The sequence below is a fragment of the Lathamus discolor genome, chromosome 3, assembly GCF_037157495.1.
Source record: "Lathamus discolor isolate bLatDis1 chromosome 3, bLatDis1.hap1, whole genome shotgun sequence".
NCBI classification, from domain to species: domain Eukaryota; kingdom Metazoa; phylum Chordata; class Aves; order Psittaciformes; family Psittacidae; genus Lathamus; species Lathamus discolor.
Window position 1 is genome coordinate 22,276,895 of NC_088886.1, and position 21,353 is coordinate 22,298,247.

A 21,353-nucleotide genomic window follows, 5' to 3' on the forward strand; every position below is an offset into this window, starting at 1 on the left:
AGGCAGTCTTAGAATTAAACCCTTCCCCTATCTCTGCTTCCTGCCTTCAAACCGGGTTCTGGGTAGTACCTCAGCACTGCATGTGGTTGCTGCCAGGACATCTGCGCTCAGGTAGTGATGGAAATTTCACGAGACCCCGCTATGTCTGCCCCAGACAGAGCAACTGCAGATTTCTTATTAGCTGTCCTGCTTCATCAGGTCTGGGGCTGAGACCCAATCTGGAAGACCTTCAGTGGGAAGAGAAGAAAGAAAGAACAAACCGTGTCTCTCTTGAAGCAGCAGTGACCTATTTCCCTGGCCTGAGGACGAATCTGCTCCTCAGGTGGGTATTTGTAATGCTGTGGTGTCAGGTTTTGGGCACCATCGTGCCTGGGGTCTTTGATGTGCCTTGCAGCAGAGAGGTGGGTGTGCTTGTCTGCGGCTCTGTGCTGTTGGTGGGAATGGGAAGGGCGCTGTGGTCTGTGGAGAGTGTGGAGTAGAGGTTTGGTGGCCTTTCCTGTACTGGACATCTCTCCGCTTGCCTAAGAGGCTGGCTGCAGGACAGGTTCTGCCAACCTTTCAGCCCTGAGTTGCCTTGCTCTAGCCATTAACAGAACGCAGTTGCATTATGTTGAGCACCGTGTCCCCTTCTGTCGCTGTGCCTGCCCCCAGCATGGGCATAAAGCACACATCGCAGCGTGCAGGCTCCCCGGCGCACCCCGCAGCGCCCCCTGAAGCGAGGCCACGTCACCAGGTGGCGCTGTCGACTCAGGAACGTGAGGCTGTCCGCCAGCAGCACGGCTCCGCATTGCACATCTGGGGCTCGGCTGCCGCAATCAGCACGGGGCCAACCAACAGTTAATTGTGGGGCTGGTGCTGGGGACCCCAGGGGGACAGTCTTGGGCTATTGGCACCGACTTGCTCTCTAACCCTGAGTAAGTCAGCTCATTCCTTTGTGCATCACTGCGCTGTTCTGTGCAAAGAGCATAACTGGTGCTATACCAAGCCAGAAGGGACATTACAGACTTGTGGAAGCACGCTAGAGATCACGCCTGAACTGCCTGTGCACACATGTGTGACTTGGGGAGGTCATGTCCTGCAACACTGCAAGGCACCGACTATACTGTGTTAGTTCACATGGTTAAAGCTGTTGGGTTTAGCAGCAGTAAGTGGTGTGCATGTCCTCAGGGTTCACGGGAGATGCATGTTCTGGTGGTGACAACGAAGGGATGTTCTCCTTTGGGTGATGTTTTGGGTTTGGGAGGTGAGGGTGACGACTGACTTGTGCACTGCTGCAGGATAACTTGGCAATGCCTGCCCTGCATCAGCTGATAAGCAGGGACAGCTCCAGGATGGGGCTGAGCACAGCCCCTTGGGGATGCACACTTACCTTCCTTCTGTCACAGCCTAGGGATATGAGCTGGTCACTGTGCCATCCCCCAAACTAACATGGGGAAGGGGCAGTCATGAACTTTAAAACATCTGCTTGACCTAGTGGTGCTAGGCAGAAGCAGTTCTGTGAGACCCTGGGGGGGTGTTGCTCTGTTCACAAATTCAAAATGATTTGTGTTGCTAAGCCCGAGAGATGAGGAGAGCATTAGGGATGAGCTGGTGTGGCTGTCACACACACGAAAGACTCAAAAGTCCTCACGAAAAGGTTGTAACTGTCAAAAAGTACATTTACCGGTTGGAAACTAAACAGATGTCCAGTGAGACACTCAGAGACTGAGGCAGCTCTGCTGATGCCTGTTCAACTCTGAACTGACCTCACTGGGGCTGTTCTGGTTTCTGCTGGGAAAAGATCAAGGTTGTGAGCAGAAACAGGCCAACACAGTTACTCTGGGAGTGTACAGAGCAATTTCCACGGAGTCTCTCCCCTAAAGGAGACCCCAAGAGGTCTGGCAGGATGGAGCTGCACTCAGCCTAACCTGCAGGGAAAAAAAAAAGAGGCTTTAAAAATAGGTGGACACATGAGTACAGAGCAGGGGAGCTGCTCCCTGTGAAGGGATCTCGGAGAAGAGTGCAGAGTGGCTGGACCCTATTTATACATAGATAAGGGTAAGGTTGCAACACCAAACACGTCAGAAGGGCCTCACTCCCCCTCTGTCCGAGTCCAAATTACCCGCGTCCTGCATTTACTGTATGGGTGGTGACGCACTGGAATGGGTTGCACAAAGAAGCTGTGAATGCTCCATCCCTGGCAGTGTTCAAGGCCAGGTTGGACAAGAGCCTTGGGTGACATGGTTTAGTGTGAGGTGTCCCTACCCATGGCAGGGGGGTTGGAACTAGATGATCTTGAGGTCCTTTCCAACCCTAACTATTCTATGATTCTATGATCCCCTAGTGTGGGGAGCAGCCCACCCTTGGCAGACCTGAGGCTGCCTCTGCCAGGGCAGAGCATCACACTTCTGGGGTGACAGAGGGGATGGGGCTGGGTTTCTTATCCTTGCCCAACATAAACCAGTATGGTGAAGTCCAAGGCTGCCCGACCACAGGGTCAGCCTCAGTGCCTGCAGTCACTGGCTGCTTGCAGCCTCCCCAGGCAGGCCAACCTGCCCCTTTTGGGGCGGGAGGGATGGTGGTGCTATTTCCCTCACAGCTCCACTTGGTACCCACCGACCCATGGCAACCCTGAATACCTCGACATTGCTTTTGGTCTCAGCTGATGGTCTACGATCCTTGCAAGCTGGAAAGCCCCAGCACAAGGGAGCGGTGCAAGCACCTTGCTGCACAAACCTTCTCTCTGTCTAGCATAGGTATTACATTCCCAAAGTGGTATTTCGGGGGAAGATTATTGGGGTTTTTTTTGTTTCCCTCCATACAGCCTCAGCCTGTTCTCATATAAATAGTTTGGGACACCTCAAAGGCTGTTAGCAATGGGTGTATTACTTTTTGGCTCATAGCACCTGAAAATTTAAAGTTTTTAAGGAATTGTCTGAGGTTTCAGGTATCACAGTTCAACTTTAAATATGAATTCCTTTCTTGAACATACTAGAATTATTTTTATGTATGATTTTCATGCTCAGTCCCCTGGGTGTACAGACTTGTTTGCTTAGCAAGGACATCTCGGTATTTCCTTATACTAATTAGAGGTATTTTTGAGCCTATTGCCATCTGTCTGTAGTTTCCTTGCTTGGGGCAGACCGTGAAGGCTGGGCTCTGACCTGTTACACCTGACAGCTCCTGCAGCATGCTCTGTGTTTGCGTCCTTCTTCTCCAGCCAAGGCAAAATCACTTGTGTAACCTTACACCAGTGTCCAGGTGTGTTGACTTTACCAGTCCAGGTTAAGTATGTGTTGAGGCAGGATGGGGACCTACTTCAGTCATAAGGAAGGGATATGGACAACAGCACTTTGCAGTTCTGTTTTATAATTTACAATGTTGGGCCTGGATCCTACCACTTAATCCGTCTGGGCGGCAATGTGCGGATTTCTGCACTCTCACTTACAGAGCTGTGAAGTATATTAGGCTGAAATTATCTGCCAGCCCCAGCTAACACGGCCCTGACCTAGCTGGGAGTGCATTTAGCAGTGTGAACAGCACTAATAAAAAAGGACCAAAAACCCCAACAAAAACAACCCTGCACACTGTGACTGACTTCCAACTGCAGGGAAAGGCATGTGCTGAGTGCTCCCTGGGATATTCTCCACCCTTGTACAGAGCAAACCGAGCCAAGCAATTTCTAGGTCTCAAATCCCGCCTGCCCCTGTCGTTCTCATCTTCCAGCTTCCCCTGGTTGCTTTTGAAGGCAAGCACGTGCTTCCCGGTGGCAGACCCTGCTCACTGAAGACGCTCGGCCTCTGCGCAAGATCTGCACGCGTGCAGGGCAGAGCCAGCAAGAGGTAAGTGCTGCCTGCTAGGGTTGCTGCCAAACCAGCTTGAAGCTGGCAGCTGTAATGCCCCTCCTGTAAAGAGCCCTCCTGGGGGAGAGGCAAGGGAGGGGGACTGCTGCAGGATGAAGTAATGCCATGGTTTCCTGTGAGGGGTGGCAAGGTGGGCATCCAGCACAGCGATTGTCACCAAGGTGGCTGAGAAAGGGGTGAAGAGGGAGGTGCAAGCAATGGGAGAGGAGGAGGTTGGGCAAGGCTTTCCTGGTTGCTGCATTTCGAGGCCCCTCTTCCCTAAATGTGTCATGGGTGCTGAACTGCATGGGGAGGGAGCTGGTTTTGTTTACTTTGCATATGCTTCTGCATGGTTTTATTTATTAATTTTATTTCTTAAATTGCCCTTCTGTGCAGCCCAGGTAACCTGTTCTGCCTCCAAAAGTCTCCCAAGTCACCAGACCTCAGCTACCCTTGACCCTGGCAGCATCCTCAAAGAGAGCATGAGCCTGCTACGGAGTGTGCAATGTTTGTTCTTTTATCGGGCAAGCAGCTACCGCCTCCCTGCCTTGGGGGGTTTCGTCAGCCTCCTGAAGCGCTCCAGGGGACACCCATCCGCTGCTGCTGCTGTTTGCACAAGGTCAGTCCCCCCTCACCTCCCCGGTGCAGACGTTTCCCCAGCCCATGGTGAGCTCCCTGTCCTCAGTTAGTGACTGCTGTTCCAGTCTTACCTGGGCAACTTGTAAATGAAGCGCCTGCTTGTCTTGATGAGGCATTAAGTTTATTTTTCAGACCTTGCTGGTAAAAGGGTAAAAGGGGCTGCATCTTTAGTATGTCCAGCCCCATGAGCCCACTTCGGAGCTGAGGTCTCAGTAGCAGCGGGCACACTGGGATGGGTCCAAGCAGAGGCAATTGTGCTCAGCAGTAAGCAGAGATGGAGGTAGTGCAGCATCAGGACATCCAGACTATGTCTTTATGCAGGACCTTGAAGCCAAAAGTGCTTTCCCAGATGGGCCTGAAAATGGTGTATCTGAATTCAGGAATGTCTTAGCTGTTGGGCATGGGGAGAGGAGAGATGCTGAAGATGTCCCTGCTTACTGCAGGGGGAGTTGGACTAGATGACCTTTAAAGGTCCCTTCCAACCCAAAATATTCTATGATTCTATGATCCTATGCTCATCCCTCCTCCCAGCTGTGCCATTGCTGGTAGCAGGGGCATTTTCGGTTCATCACACTTCCTCCTGCGATCTAACCAGTCACAGCAAAATGGACCATTCCTCCTTCCTGTGACATCTCTATTTAAAAAAAAAAAAAAAAAAAAACAAAAGAAAGAAAAAGAAAATTCATTCATTTCTGTTTAAGACTTTTTTTGTTTGATTTGTTTTTTTGTTTGGTTTTGTTGTTGTTGTTGTTGTTAGTGCTGGCGAAAAGCAAATGGGTACCTGGGCTTTGCAGGACAGATCCACAATCTGATCCCAGAGCTGACAAGCTCTTCAGCTGCAGGGTCTGGCCACCCTTTGAGATGGCCCCAGGGTGCTGGGAAAGAGTCCTAGCACCGCAGCAGCAAAGCCAGCAGCCACCTGAGCCACAGGGAAGTTTAGTATCCTGCCTTTTGACATTGAATTGCAACCTGTCCTCCTCATGGTGTGACATTTCTGAATTTTAAGGCATTCCCAAATTTATGAGGCTACACTTTCGGGGTGTGTGTGTGTAAGTGTGCAAGGCAGCCAGGGCTGCCCAGGGCAGCTGGGGGGGAATATGAGCTCAGGGATGGGGGGTCACTTGGACATGAACAGCAGCCCCAGCAAGGCACAGAAGAGAGGGAAGCCATGACCCCTTGCTGCTTGGCTCCTGGCTGGGGTTGGAAAAGAGATGCTGGGGTAGTAATGGACTGGGCACACGTAAGAGCAGGCACATCTCATGCCAACTGTGAGAGACTCAACAGTCCTGGTCCCCAGAGCTCTCCTGGAGAGACCAGAGACCTCTGCTCCAGCTGTGTGCTGTCTCTTCCGTGTTTGCATTGCTGCCTTGGAAGCAGAAGCCTGGCCAGTCCAGCCCTGACCCACACACGCAGCTCACCAGGTGCTTTCCAACCCTGGCAATTGTCGCAGGATATAAACTGTGCCGGAGGGAAATGCCGGGGCAGGCGAATAAAGGTGTTCCCACGAATTAATAGGAGGAAGAAAGAAAAACAGGAGCCAGTTTGGGCTCGCCCCTGGAGCGGCGCATTGTCTCTGGCCGGCTCGCTGCGTGTTTACAGTGGAGCCCTTTGAAGGCTGATTTAAGTCCACTCATGGGAGGTGTCACCTGTTGGCACCGTGCCTTCCGCAGCTCCCCGATGAGGTTTTGTCTCGCTGAACGCTGGCGACAATAAGGGTCACTGGAGCACGCAGCTGGCAGAAGGCACAGGGTGAGCCGTCCTTCCCAAAAAAACCCGGCAGCCCGGAGGGGAGGAGGGGACGGCAGGCGGTAAACAAGCTGCCGGCAGCCCTGCGAGCCGGCAAGGGTACATTTCTCCCCGCCGGCCTCCCGGGAGAGGGCGCTGGCCCCGCGGCGCCGGAGCCCGGCTTTTCTCCGCTGGCTCATAAACACGTACAGGGCGAGGGCAGGCGCCTGCCACCAAACCTCCCCCGGGGCCGGGAGCGGCATGCTCCCACCCCAACCAGGAAAGCCTTGTCCACGCTGCGGGGCCCTCCCAAGCAGTGGCTTGCGGGCCGGAATGTATTTATCGGATGGAGAGGAGATGTTTACATTGCAAAGCTGTCTCTGCCTCTGCTTCTCCTCGGGGTGGTTCGGAGCTCAGCAAGTGAAAAGGAGAGCTGCCCAGCCCCAAGGCTCAGAGGGTTGCCCTGCACTGCAGGGACTTCCACATAGGAACACCCTGGGCTTGTTAACTGGTGCCCAAGTTTCTGGGAAATTTGCAGCTATCAAGTACATTTCTAAGAATTTGGAGCTATTGGAGCTGTCAGGGTACTGATTAAACAAACTCAACAAACCTAGGAAAATGGGCTGGGCACAGCTTTACATTGTGGCTTGACAGCCCCCTTTTATGGGAGCTGTTTTCGATCTCTCCTGGCCTGACTGGCTCTCAGCACCAGCTCCTGCCTCCTTTTGCTTCAGCTGGGCTGCTGAATTCAGGTAACCACATTCAGGTAACCTGGCCTGAATGTACGATCCCGAGCTAATTTCTATGGGTAAAACATAGCATTTGTTTCTGTGTTGACATCTTTATACATAGGAGGTAGTGGGGGGAGGCAGTTTCTGTCATGCTTGGTAGCTCTGCCTTACCCAGTCAATGCGGGGAGGTGAAAAGCACTGATTTTATCTGGGTTCTGGACAGCCTCAGGGGATTAACACATACTGCAGCCGATCCAAGGTGGTGTTAAAGAATAAGAGGGGTTGTCCCCAGAGGGAGGGTGTGGACCTGATTCTTGAGATGGGCAATAAATCAAGGTGAAGCTTTAGCCAGCACTTTGACCTCCTCCTGGCTGAGGATCCAGTGCTACCTGTACATTTTTCTCCCAGACCCTGGCTGTCGAGAGGTTGTGCCTTCAGTAAGGTGGCTGTGACAGTCAGGAGGGTCCAGCTCCAGGGACAGCAGTTTGGGTGCCAACCCCCGAGGCTGGCATGGGGCAGCCCAGCATCCTTTCACCCCGAGGCAGGTGTGTGGGTGGTGTGTACTCGGCCTGATACCTGTGTGTGCATGCAGGCATGGGCCCATGGGTGGCAGCTCATTCTGCTAGTATTGGTATTGCTCTTCCCCAGCCGCTTGGGCCGGGGTTGGGAGGTGCAGAGAGCTGAACAGGAGCGGGATGGGACAGCAAGAGCAAGCTGCCGGGGTGGAAAAATACTGGGCAGTGCCTGCAGTTTGTGCCCCTGCCACCCGGGTGCCTCTGTAGTCGGTGGGGCTTGGAGATTTCTTCTCCCTTGTGTGACGGGGACCAGTCCTGTCTCCTGGAGCGAGGGTCTTAGCTCGGATCCAGAGGATTCAGGTGCTGGAACCTGTTACTTGCTCCGAGGGGCAAGGGGGGATTGAGCGGGCACTGCCTGTTCCTCCGCCCCCAAACATTATGCACCAAGCCTGGGCCAGGGTTTAGAGGGGGCTCCCGTTCCTCCCCCTCTTTCTTCCCGGCTGCCTGTTTACCGTCGGCGGCTGATTTCCATCCCGAAGAGTTATGCAAAGGCAGCTGCTCGTGTAAACCCCGCGGAAAGCCCGGGCTCTACTCCCGCCGCCGCTTTCTCGAAACGATGCGAGATGAGGGGCTGTGTCCTCGGGCCGAGAGGGCTGCAAAGAGGACCCCACGCCCCCCTCCTGCCCCCCTCCCGGGGACGGGGGCACGGTCAGCCCCGCCGCCGCAGGGGGAGGAGGAGGAGAGGGGCGGGCTGCTGGCCCCTCGCTCCCCCGGCCAGGCCGCCGCCGCCGCCGCTGCCCAATCAGTGCGGCGGGGCCGGCGCTGCGGCGCCATAAAGCGGCGGCGGGCGCGGCCCTGCGAGCTGAGTGTGGGAGAGCCGCGCCCGCTGCCGCCGAGCGCAGGTAACGGCCCCGCGGGGTGGGAGGGGGCGGCCCGCGGCTCCCCCGCCGGAGCCCCTCGGGGTGCGGGTTGGTAGCGCCGCCTTGTGCCGGGGCAGAGCTGTGCGGGTGAGGTTCCTGCTCCGCTTGTGTGCGTGTGTGTATATATATATATGTATGTGTGTGTGTGCGTGCGGGAAGCGGCAGCTCCAGTTTTCTCCGGAGAGCAGATGCTTCTCGCAGGTTTCTGTCTTCACGAGGCTATTCAGCTGCTTGCGCAAATTGCCTCCCTGCCGGGGGACGGACGTGTGGGCGACGCTGCTCGCAGGGGAGTCGGGCTAGTGGGGACCTTCCCCGGGCGCCACCGTAGCAGGGTAGGCTGGCGGGGGCTGGCCCGGGCAGCCGAGCCTCCCCGCACAGATGTGACTACGTACTGAAGTGACTTTTCAAGTCATTTCACACTTACAAGTCGGTGGCATTTCTGAGCTCCTGCAGGCACTGCTGCTTTGGTCCTGACACGCATGAGCTGACTGTCCCTGGGATCCCCGCTCCAGGCTGTGCCGGGCTTCCAGAGATGCAGCAGCTCTCGACGTGTGGGATCAGAGCCCCTTCAGTCTCCTTCCGTTTCGCTGCCTGGAGGCTGCTGCCTGGGCTGCTCAGAGGTTGCTTACGCTGCCTGTTGCTTGTATTTGCGCTTCCTCCTTTTTTCTAGACGAGGCTTGTTTAACTTCAGCCCAGCTGATCTGAGAAGGCAGCTGGGGCTGGCAGGCCCTCCTCGCTGAATGTTAAGAAAGCTCCAGCTAAGCTTTCCTGTTCAGTAGCCTGCCTTTGGAGCCTGGTGAGTGTGGGGGTGAAAAGTTCATACAGGAGTGAGGAGCACTTTTGAAGGCTGTCACTTGGTGGATAAGTGATACTAGTTTATTGGCAAATGTGAGCAGGAGTTTGAGTATTAATGGTACTCCGAAGGTGTCACTTCTGGAGCAGGGCTCTCCTGGCTGCCCGCATCTGTGCGGGCTGCTGTTTTCTGTCTGCAGAATGGCATGGAACTGCTGGAGATGGCAGCGAGCCCTGTGGCCAAGCTGTCTTGTGCTCCTCCCTGGCTGGAGGATCAAAAGTCTGGGAGCATAGGGAAGGGCTCACCGTTGGGGTTGTGTTTTGTATCATCCCTGCAGGAACCCCCACATCCAGACCACAACCATGGCCACCTCGGCGAGCTCCCAACTCAGCAAAGCCATTAAGCATATGTACATGAAGCTGCCGCAGGGAGAGAAGGTCCAAGCCATGTACATCTGGATTGATGGGACAGGGGAGCACCTCCGCTGCAAAACCCGCACGCTGGACCATGAGCCCAAGAGCCTTGAAGGTGAGAGGGCAGGTGCAGGATTCACAGCCCCTTGCTGCATGGAGAAAGCAGCTGTGCTTGGTTGCTCCAGAGCAGGGTTGCCATTTTTCTCTTTTCGTGGTGGAAGAATGGTACTTGAGGAAAACATTGCTCCTCACCCCCATCCAGTTACCTCTTTCCCCAGATCCCCCAGGGGAGTGTTCCCAGCTCTCCAGATGTGGAATTTCAGTGAGATGCCTGAGGTTGGGAGCCAGCCCCTGGCACTGTCCTGCTGTGGAGGGGGCTGTTGGCAGGGGCTCGGCGGCCCATTGACTCTTGAGTACTCATTTTGGCCGGAAGTAGTTTGGCAGAAGAAAGTGGAGGGGAAAGAATGGAGCTATCCGGTGTAATTAAGAGCTTGTGTCCCTCAGAACAAACAGTCCCAGCTTACACAATAATAGCATTAGGATTTTCCCCAGGTTGCCATGGTGCTGGCAGGAGACGGTTATGAAATGAAAATGCTGTGTGTGACTGAGCAGAACTATCTTCTTTTTTTTTTTTTCCTTCTTTTTTCCCCTTCTCTCTCTTCCCTTCTCCCTCTAAGGGAGTGGTTGGCACAGCTCCTTTGAAATCTTTGTTTCCCATCCTCCCACTTTCCCCCCAGGATATGGAGGAGATAACATTGCCCAGTGGAATTCACTGCCCCGCTGTGCTTTGACCTGGAGGGCAGTGCCCAGCCTCGATGGGTGGCTGAGGGGGCAAAGCTGGCCATAGTTCTCCGTATGAGATTCCACCTACAAGCGATTTGCTGTCCCACCTTCTCCAGACCATGCAGCCTGAATATGGGATGTTTAATGGCTCCTCTCTTTCATACAGCTTGAACGTGTCTCGTGCTCTGCCCTTTTCCAGCTTGCCCAGCTACCTCTGTGAGGAGACTGGGTGTTCTGCTCATCCCCATGGTTATTGCGACATGGGAAACATTCTCAGTGCTGCTCGGTTTGCTTGGGCTTGGCCAGCAGCCCAGCTCGTCGTGTTTTCCTGGGTGGCTGGGAAGTTGCACTCCCTTGTTTTTCTCTTGTTTTGGGTTCTGTGTTTTTGCGAGTTGATTGTTGGTTTGTTTTGCTTCCCCCATTTGGAAAAAAAAAACAGCTGAGCTGGGATTAAACCTATCCTAGGCCTGTTCCTATAAACCTCTTCACCCTTGTACTACTGAAGGGCAGCAGGGAGACCGTCCTCTTGCTGCCTGGGGACCTTAGGTCACTATGGCTTCTTCCTCTCTGCTCCAGATCTCCCTGAGTGGAATTTTGATGGCTCCAGCACTTTCCAGGCTGAAGGCTCCAACAGCGACATGTACCTGCGACCTGCTGCCATGTTTCGGGACCCTTTTCGCAAGGATCCAAATAAACTAGTTCTCTGTGAGGTCTTCAAGTACAACCGTCAGTCTGCAGGTGAATGGACGTTTTCCTGCTGGTGGTGGTGTTTCTGGGAAGGGGAAAGGGAGACATGCCCAAATGCTGGTCATGTCCTTAGGGTTGTGCATGACATAGTAATAATCCCTGCCCTGAAGGTAAAAGGCAAATGAAGTGATGGTGGTGGAGAAAGGGCTGGCCCTGTGATTCTTCACTGATGTTGCTGGGAGTCAGACTGTGAATAATGTGGAAATGGGGATTGGAGGTGAAGATGCTAATAATGCTTATGTTGCTTTTTCATTCTAGAGTCAAATCTCCGACACACCTGCAGACGAATTATGGATATGGTATCCAACCAGCATCCCTGGTTTGGGATGGAGCAAGAGTACACTCTTCTGGGGACAGATGGACATCCATTTGGCTGGCCTTCCAACGGCTTCCCTGGACCCCAAGGTAATCTTCATGGAGTCTGCGCTGGATCAACTCAGAAGCGCTTGAATTCTAATCAGTACAACACGGCTTAAGTGGTTCAGGCAAGCTGAAAGATTTGTAGGGGTTTCCTGAGCTGAAGATGGACAATAGCAAGCAGGATATTGGCAAAAACTAAACCATGAGATTAAGATTGTTATGGAAAAGCTAAGATGGTGACTGGCCACAACCAGATTTGCTGCTTGGTTTGATAGTCTGCAGGTGACTTAAACTCATGTCCAGCACTACAGAGCACAAGCCTAGACTCTCAGGGGAACTCGCTGTCATCAGTGCTCTGCTTTATTAGTGCTTCCATGAAAAACGTTTTGGGACTTTTCTACACATCTGAAGCATTTGGAGAGTTCTTCCTTCTGTTCTCAGTCTTCACTGAATTTAAGCCTTTTTCTTTCTAGAAACTCACATTCCCCTTGCTGTTCACCTGTGCTGTTGCAGGTCCATACTACTGTGGTGTAGGGGCAGATAAAGCCTATGGCAGAGACATTGTGGAGGCCCACTACCGAGCATGCCTTTATGCTGGTGTGAAAATTGGAGGAACCAATGCAGAAGTGATGCCAGCCCAGGTAAATTGTTTCAGATGCCTCAGATAATGAGATAGTACAGAAAAATTCCAGGCAGCAGATTGCTGCGTGCTCTGATTTGTCCTATCAATGATCAGAGCATAAGGGGGTGGGAAATGCCTCACAGCAAGCAACTGCACCACTAAGCCTGTGACTCCTCCTCCTTGTAGTGGGAGTTCCAGGTGGGACCATGTGAAGGGATTGAGATGGGGGATCACCTCTGGATTGCACGCTTCATCCTCCATCGGGTGTGTGAAGACTTTGGTGTTGTCGTGTCGTTCGATCCCAAACCCATCCCTGGGAACTGGAACGGTGCTGGCTGTCATACCAACTTCAGCACCAAGAGCATGAGGGAAGAAGGAGGTCTCAAGTAAGTGTTTTGAGCTGGGCTGGTAGCATCTCTTCACTAGGCTGCAGGCTGGACTTGGTTGCTAGCAGTGAGCTTTTTGTGGAGCTTTTGATGACATGGGAGATGTCAGTTCGGCATGTTTGAGACTTCCTTCTGGATGCTGGCTTTTTGTTGGGTTGTTTTGGGGTTTTTTGTGAGTTTTTTTGTTCAGTTTGTTTTTTTGCGGTGTTTCTTTATTTTGTATAATGGTAGACTCCCATTTTGGTGCTTGATGGGAAATTCAGCTTGCAGTATAGCTCCATCAGTGCTGACAGAAGCACAGGTGGCCAGGGTGCAGCTACTCATAACAGGTTGTCCAGCTCTTGATCTGCCAGTGCTGGGAACAGACAAACAAACTCAGCATAGTTTGGTGGGATTTTTGTTTGTTTGTTTGTTGCTTTTGTTTTGGTTTTATTGGGGTTTTTTTTCCTCTTTTTAATAGCCATGATGAAAGAGAAGGACCATTTGCTTCTGCCTGGGCCAGGCTGTGGAAGCAAATGCTGTGTTCTCTTAAACATGAAGATCCTGGAAATGTAAAACTGGAGTTCCTGTATGAGACTGATGTACTGACTGCAGGCAGGGACCTTACAGCACTGGGTTGCAGTAGAGTTCTATGAGGGAATTCCTTCTAGCAGTTGTTTTCTTGACTTAATCATAGTGATGTCTTGAGATAATGAGCCAACCTATGACCAGGTTGGCTCATGTGAGCTTCCTGAATAGAAACTAACTTGTTAAGCAGTCTCTGCTCTGAGTTCTCCAGTGGCAGTGTGCCTGTGGGATTTAGCAAGGGATTGAACTGGTCTTGTCTCACACACGGAACTACTGAAGGACCCTGTGGGATTTGGCTATGGGGATTCTTTTCCAAGAACCAGCCTGGGTCAGTAGCAGGAGTGGAGAGAAGCCCTGTGTTGAGGTTGTAGAGCTAAGGTTTCATCATGAAGTGGCTTGGGGACAGCAGTGACTCTCTTACCACTTTGACACAAGGCAAGTGGCTCAGTTACACCATCCATCAGACACTCACTGTGTCTTCCCCTCTTCCTTGCTTCCTTTGCAGGTACATTGAAGAGGCCATTGAGAAGCTGAGCAAGCGTCACCAGTACCACATCCGTGCCTATGACCCCAAAGGGGGGCTCGACAATGCCAGGCGCCTGACTGGTTTCCATGAGACATCCAACATCCATGAGTTCTCCGCTGGCGTGGCCAATCGTGGTGCCAGCATCCGTATCCCCAGGAACGTGGGCCAGGAGAAGAAGGGCTACTTCGAGGACCGTCGGCCCTCTGCCAACTGTGATCCTTACGCTGTGACAGAGGCCCTCATCCGCACATGTCTCCTCAACGAAACTGGAGATGAGCCTTTTGAGTACAAAAACTAAGCAGACTGCGCCCATAGGCATCACCTCCCTCCCCGCACTTCCCACACCCCTAAACTTCCCTTCTAGGTGTAATCCCGAGGGTACAGGATAACACATTTTGTGTCTCAGTAACTCTTGTTGTCTTGAGGTAGGGAGGAGGGCAAATTTAGTTCTATCAATTTCTGGTTGTCATTGACTCTTCAGAAGACAAGAGATGGAGAGGATGTTAGAAAACTTTTAACCACTGTTTTATTTTTTGTCTAATTCATGTGAACATCTTATGAGATCCAGTGGCTTCCAGGAACAGACTACACAGGCAAAAAGCTGGTAGGTGAGTGGAAAGCTTAAAACTACAGTTGACTTCCCCAAGGATCAAATTTGGCTTGTTGCCTCTACTGCTGGCTCTTTGCAGGCTAATGGTTCTCTAAGGTTGGTTCTGTTCTGTAGAGAAGGGAAGACAGGAGCTGTAACGTAGCCCCATGTGCTCCTAGCTGTATTGTGTGATGGGGAGATCTTCACCCTCTAGTTGCTCTGAAGTTCCTGGTAATCGTCTGGCACATTGAGCTACGCACAGGAGTGGTGAGAATTCCTGGTTCTGTCACTGCAAGTCACCTGATCTCTGTCTCATAACACAGAGTGAAGTAGTATTTTTATATTTAAATATAAAAATGACAAAAAAAATATATATGAAAGTGTTTCTTAAAAAAGGTAAAATAGATGGCTTACCCAGTTGGAGCAGGCAGAGCTGCTGTGGATGCGGTCAGAGGGCCTCCAGGTGGGACTGAGGCTGAGCTTGAGGGCTCAGTGGATGAAACTTGGATGAGATTTGTTTCGGCATGGACTGGAATTTGCAGGAGGTAGTTCCCAGACTCGGGAAGCCCGTAAATAGAGCAGCTGCAGTGTGCTCTTTAGCGTGTAGGTCAACAGGAGGAAAGTGTCTTGAACTGAGAGCTGACTGGTCAACTTGACTGCATTCTGGTCAGAGCTGTGGATGTTTTACCTTTCCAGCAGGGTTAGCATGTCACTAAAGCAGGGCTTTTGATAAAGGAAAAAAAAAGTTTCAGATACTGCTTTTTTTTTTTTTTTTTTCCCAATGTTCTTAGTTTCTAAAGCTGAGTGGTTTACCGAGACCATTAATGTCACTGTTGTGTCCTGGCTGCTGGGCTGCCTGCTTTCCAGCTGTGATGAGGGCTAGGAGAAGAGAGAGGCCACCTGTCCCTCCTGCCCAGCCCTGGCACCTCCCAGCTCGTGCTGGTGAGTTCAGATGTCCCAGGATTTTACATTCGGGTATCTTAGATGGTGCCAGTTATATTCTGTTGCATCTGGACTTCTGCCGAATAGTTGTTGGTTTTTGGTTTTGTTTTTTTTTTACAATAAAAAAAAAGAACAAAATCTTAATTCTGACTTGTGCATCATTCTTGTGATTCAACCTGGCAGCTGCCTTTGCATGCATGTTGCCTTCACTGTTTGAAGGGAATTTGGCCCTGATAGCGGGTAGGCTTTGGCTTTCATTTGTGGGGTGGGTTTTTGGGGCAGTGGTCTTGCAATCCATGCGTGCTCCCCAAAAATGGGGTTTTGTAGGTGATGGTTGTTTCTCCAGCTGTGACTGGAATGGGCTTTTCTTGGTGTGGGAAAGGGACTGGGCTTGTGACCATCCATAGAGAGGGTTACGGGATAAGTATGGGTGTTTGTGAATCTTTCCAGCCTCCGCCATGCAAGTTCTGCAGGATTTAGAAATCCCCTAGGAAACAAAATTCCAGCAAACCACAAAAAAAAGGGTTTCTGGAAGAGGACCCTTTCCCGCTCTCCCTATGGAGAAAACGCTGCTCCATAAACAACACTGTGCTGCAGAAAGACTTTTCAGATAATTAATAAAAAACATGTAAAAAAAGTTATAATGAATTAGAAGGAGAAAAAATAAATCTTTCTTCTAGACATTGTTTTCTGATTTATTTTTTTTGCCTAAAGCCTCCTGTTGAGTCTGCTTTGCAGTTACCTTAACACCATTTCCCAGCTATACAGGGTAGAGAGGCTCCCTCTTAAGGCTGTGGAACTCTTGCTAAATTGAGCCTGAAACCTTCAGAAAATGAATTTGCTGCTCATGTATTTATAGTAACCATTTTTACTTTTAATCTTGGTTTTTCATGAGGAAGAGAATCCCTTTTTGCTGTTTATTCACACATCCTTAAAATATGAACAATGGTATAGAAATGTTCACTGAATACAAGAAAAGGCACATATTAGCCCCAGAGGGTTTGCTAGGCACATTGGAGCATGAGGAACTGCTGTGAATGCAGGAGTCAAAAGTAGCACCAGCTTTTTAAAGTGCATGTCAGTTTTGTTCCCTTTCAACCAAACACCAGCTCAGGAGACAAGCCTGCTCCAAGACGATTAATATATCTGCTCACACACCACTTTTCCCCATAACTGAATTTTAAGGCAATCAAAATAAGATTAGCTTCAGCTCCCTTCAAATACAGCCCGCAGCAAATGAGCTAATCAAGATCTTACTTGCAGCATCTTTTAACACTGAACTGTGCCAGCCCAATTACCATGAGGATATGAGGGCTTTTCTCTTTCTGAAAAGCCTGATGAATCAGGTGTGTCTCATTGGGTTTCTTCTACCTTTACACACTCCCAGAGTGCCCTGATGCTGCTCCAGTATCCATATACCACTTCCCTTTTCCTTTATTTCCCCCCCCCCTTTTAATAATTTTAGCACTATTTCATTTTGTTGCAGATCAGCCTTTTCATCCTTATGCAAACTCTGGGTCTGACCACCTCTCTTCCTGAACACAGCTTCTAGAGGAGAAATCAGCTAGTGGTAGGTGGGTAAGGTTTTGCTGAGCTGTCTTTTGGATGCTGTTACCTGGCGGGGGAGAAAGGCACTTCTTGTTGCTACAGAAAATGGTTTTTATTTCTCCAAGTCTCTGTTTTTCTCTTTTCCTGGGATGTTGATATTGGCCCGTGTGACTGTCCTGCATCTCTTTCTGCAGTGGAGGATGGGAATGGATGGTCCCTAGGAAGGGAGCCAGACACAGGCTACTGAAGGGGTGATTTGCATAGCTCTGCAAGAGACTCTGTTTATGCTTGAACCTCATGTTATGACAGTAGTCCTACTTTGCTGTCTTGAAATGCCTCCTGGAGGCAGCTCTTCCAATACAGTGTTCAGAGAAGTCGTGGCTGAGATCTACACTTGCTGTTCATCGGCATTAGTGCAGAGCCATAGAAGAGGAGCTGGAGGTCCTTCGGCCTTTTGAAGGAGGCCAGGGCATGCTCTGTAAAGGTGCTGTAGCCCAGGCCACGGGGAACAGGTCAAGTGTGGTGGGTTGATAGTTTCTTGTGTGACCCAGATGAGAAAGGTGGTAGAGCAGGAGGGGAATCCTGCTGTCATGGATGTCAGTAATTTATCTTCAGCTGAGCTGGGATTTCATGCCACTTGTACAGTTACTGATTAAACTGAGGACAGCTGCTTAGGAAACAAGTGGCAGCTCTTGAAAGGAGAGATCTCCTCAGGTCTGACCCTGCATCCCCAGCTGACTGGAAGAGCCAGACAGACCTAGGATGGCTCGTGAGTAGGTCCTCCACCCACAAGTGGCTCTCCTGGCTCTGCTACTGGGACTGCCCATCTACATGCAGTGTCTGGTTTCACTATGCTAGCTCTTGTGGCTTTTAAATTGAATCCTGACTCTGTTTGTGATAAAGGGACAAGTCCATCTGTAGAATTTGCAATATTAGAAACAAATAGCTTTTCCTGAGGTCACGTAGATTGTGGGGGACATCAATCACTGAGTAATGACCCATCTGGAATCTTAAAGGTGTTTCTTATTAATTGCCTAGTTCATGAAGAAATGGTGATCTCAGTTTGTTCCTTGTGACTCTGCTATGAGCTAGTGCTGGGTGTTTTGGGACTGTCCCCCTCTCTTGTGCAATGATCTTTGATGAGAACATACAGAGAAGAGCTCTGAGCATACCCAACCCTGCTGCTCTCCACACTGAAGTGTTTCCAGGATCTCCAGCCCCAGTGAGAGGTGATGTGGATCAAGACCTCTTCCAGCTGCTCCTGGAAGTGTCTGGCTTGTGACTGAAAGAGATGAGATCTGGGGCTGGGTCCTTCTTGTGGGTTAGCCCCAGAAACTTGAAGTGGCCTTGTATGCCGAGCATACATAGGTTGACCTCAATGGGAACCTGCCTGGCTGTGGAGAAACCCAGGGTCAGCGGGGGAAATTAGGAGGAAAATCCATATTCTGTGACTGCAGAATGAGCACTAGGGCTGCAGCTCTTCACAGTCTTGTAGGACTAGGCCCTTTGCCTCTCTTAAGCCTTCTCCCTCAATGCTCCTTTCCTCCTTCCCATGGTGAGATGGCGCAACACTGCTGCATGGGTAGCAGTGCAGGGGTGTAGCGAGGCTTTACCTTAGCCAAAATACTACTCTTTTTTCCTCTCCATCCTAGTCTGCCCACAGGCTGGCACGGCTGGGCTATTTGCTTTCATAAGCCGCGTTATGTAAGCCATGTCTTAAGTGGGAATGTGGTGCCAACTTGGACTCTGCAGGGGGAAGGAGCTGCATTCCTCTGCCGGTGGGTTTAATCCCTGCCTCCAGCCACAGTTTGTTTGCTGGGAGGAACAGAAGGGCTGTGCCAAGGTTTCTAATCCCTTTCCCCAGGTGGAGCCAGCTAGTTGCCACGGGAGCCCTGCTTTCCTTTGTGAACAGGTTATGCTCATGGCTCCTCTCAGAAAGCCCTTTCCTTGGCTGCTACGAGGGTTGGCCCAGACATGCACACCGCGTCTTGAGAGACCTTCCTCTCCTCCCCTTGTTTATTGAACTCTCTGTGCTCTGTGGTTTGATTGCACTTTCTCAGAAAGGCTATCGGGGGAGAAAAATGTAAGTGGAGATTTCAACAATTCTAGCTCAAAAAACAGTGGCAAAGGTGGGTTGCCACACTGGCATGGAAAGCAGGCAGGTTGCAGAGCCTGGAGAAGACCACATTTGTGCAAGCAGCTTCTCCATCTGTCCCACCACTGACTGCCCTCCAGAGTGCCACATCTGCAGGATGTGACCCTTCTCCACCCAGGATGTGGGGGAGCCCTGGAGATCCTGCACCCACAGGTCCCTGAGGCACCAGCCTGGCTGGGTGTAGGGTGCAGGACAGCAATGGCTGCTTGTCAAGATATCTGTTGGCTCCCCAGCAACCTGAGCCCACTGCCTGTAGCTCCTGAGCTCAGGACTGATGACCTTCAGGACCCAATATGATTGGGCATGGGCTGTGGGGGTTCAGAAGGAAACTTGGGTTTTAGATGAAGCTGACAGCAGCAATGCCTTGATGTGTGGTTTTATGTCCTGTGGGTGGATGAGATATTAGACTCCACAGTTTTTGCTGGCAGCTTTCCCCAGTGCCAAAAACACTGTTAAAATGAAAATCATTAAGGTCCAGGTTTAGGCTGCTTTTTCTCATCACAAAGCTGGTGGCTCAGGCCCATCTGCATTGCTCATGGAGATGCTGGGCAGCTGGCTGTATTGCCCAGCTACTTCTGGGCAATGAAGTCCTGAGACAGAGGTTGGCCAAGATGCCTAAAATACTGGGAAAGCAACTGAATAGGATCCTCCTCTCCTTCTGAGCTGAACCCGTAGGATTCTGGAAAGCATGCTGGCCAGCAGGTATTTGGTAAAATGCTAGGACCAGCATTTGCATCAACCACAAAATCAATCTGCTCAACGTCTTCCCTGTTTTAAGGGGATCCTAAGCAAGCCACCAAGTTCAAGGTGGGAACAGCTCTGCTCAGGGCTATGTTGTCTGAATGCTGTTTCCATTTAGAAAGCTGCCTGGGAACAGCTGGGCTTAGAGATGGGCTTAGCCTGTCTCTGAAACGTGGAGGCCATGGCTTCAGCTGGCTGAATCATTGAAAACTATGCGCTTGCTCCATAATACCAGATATTTTCAGACTATTTTCCACCCAGACAGATAACACATGCAGGGTGATTAACTGGCTCCATTTTTATCACCTCCCCTTGCGGCTGGCTCTCCTGGCAAGATCTCCATCCGCTCTTTAAAATGTTTTCACTGTAACATGGATGCCTTCCCTGCTGGCAAGCAGCTCTGCCAGTGATCAGTGGGTGACACTGTCAATGTGAGCTGTAGACCTGTGAGGAAGCATTTCATTAAGAGATGGAACTGCTTTGGCCTGGAAGGTTTTTATCTGTAATCTCTCTAGGATGAAGAAAGCTGCTTGTGAAGCTGGCTGGGGAAGGAGGTAGTCTCTAGCAGGGCTGTTCTCTGCACTGTTTTGTGGGTGTGCACAGATTTGGAGGTGTGACCCATGTACCAGGAGCCAGGAACACTCCAGGGATGGTGGTTTGGCACTAAAGAGCATCCTATATTGTGGCATGCTAGCAGTCTGTGCCATGGAAATGTCCTGGTCAGAGTGAGCGTTTCATCTGCGCTTTGGCATGCAAGGAGCAGAAGAGCTCTGAGTCACTCCTGTGAGCCACCCATTGTGCTCCAAAGCACCTGGGAAGGAGTCAGCCATGCAATTTGAGCCTGTGCATGTGTAGGCATAAGTCCACATGGTTCCTCCTGAAACAAAAGACAGCCCTTCTTCGTGCCTTGCAAAGAGGCAGCTGGGGCTTGCTGGGGAGCTTGTGCTGGAGAAGGTCACGAAGCTCATAAAATGGGAGCTTCAGCTGGAAGATCTGGTCTCAGTAAAGCATAAATCTCCATGCAGAGATTGAGATGGGGCGAAGGCAGTGGTGTCACATGGGTTCTGTACAACACCTGCAAGACCAGGGTGAATGGGTTTCTGATGGGCCTTAGCTGAGCCATATCACTCTCCAAGGTGCCTGTGCCAAATCGAGTGTGACCCTGGTGTCATGGGATGTCTTGGGTGGGAGCTAGTGACACCTTAGCCCAAACTGCCCTCTGACACCCAGTGGTTCACCCTGTTCATCTCCCACTCCCATCCATCCAGTAGAAGCTGTTCACATAAAATCTAAAGCAAATGCTGCAGTACTTGTCTTTTTGTTGTGAATAATGTCAGGCCTTTTTGGCTGCATGCACTATTGAAGCAGCAGCTGTATTTCAACCATCTGGCAGTGCTCTGGGAGGAAATCAAGTGTTCTTAGCAAAGTTGGGGCAGATTACGGCTGGTGGAAACTGGTGTAATTCTGGTTGACCTCAATGCTGAGCTGCTTTATACCAATTTCGAACCAGGCTCCCAGACTGAGGCTCAGGGGGATTTGGAAGGGAGAAGTGGCCTTTGTAGAGGTGAAACAGTCATGCATGCTGCTTGGGGTGTCTGTTGGAGCAGGAAAGTGAGGAGCTCCCCGTGCAGTCAGGCAGCAGCTGCTGCTGGACAGGATTTTGGTTATGCAGGGAGGTCTCTAAGCACTTGCTGTTGGATAGTCCTCTTCTGAAGTATGCAAAAACAAATATGAGACACTTCTGTGTCAGCTGGAGCTGTGTATGTGTGTATTGCTACACTCTGCCTGTGCATGCTGCAAGGTCAGAGCACCAGCCCTGCCAAAGCATCC

At 51.1% G+C, this 21,353-nt stretch overlaps 1 protein-coding gene and 1 long non-coding RNA gene across 2 annotated transcripts; both read left to right on the top strand.

Annotated features, from left to right (window-relative positions):
• The first annotated feature begins 50 nt into the window (after positions 1–50).
• LOC136011749 (uncharacterized) lies at positions 51–4,568 on the top strand. The gene is made up of 4 exons (XR_010611453.1): positions 51–111; positions 199–322; positions 3,706–3,821; positions 4,218–4,568. It is a non-coding gene; the product is annotated as an uncharacterized LOC136011749 (long non-coding RNA).
• Positions 4,569–8,227: 3,659 nt separating this feature from the next.
• On the top strand, positions 8,228–15,223 carry GLUL (glutamate-ammonia ligase). Its single transcript, XM_065674028.1, has 7 exons — positions 8,228–8,333; positions 9,482–9,672; positions 10,917–11,078; positions 11,346–11,492; positions 11,961–12,088; positions 12,256–12,455; positions 13,528–15,223. Exons 2-7 carry the CDS (start codon positions 9,507–9,509, stop codon positions 13,844–13,846), a joined length of 1,122 nt encoding a protein of 373 aa, XP_065530100.1. The 5' UTR covers positions 8,228–8,333; positions 9,482–9,506; the 3' UTR covers positions 13,847–15,223.
• Positions 15,224–21,353: the final 6,130 nt, after the last annotated feature.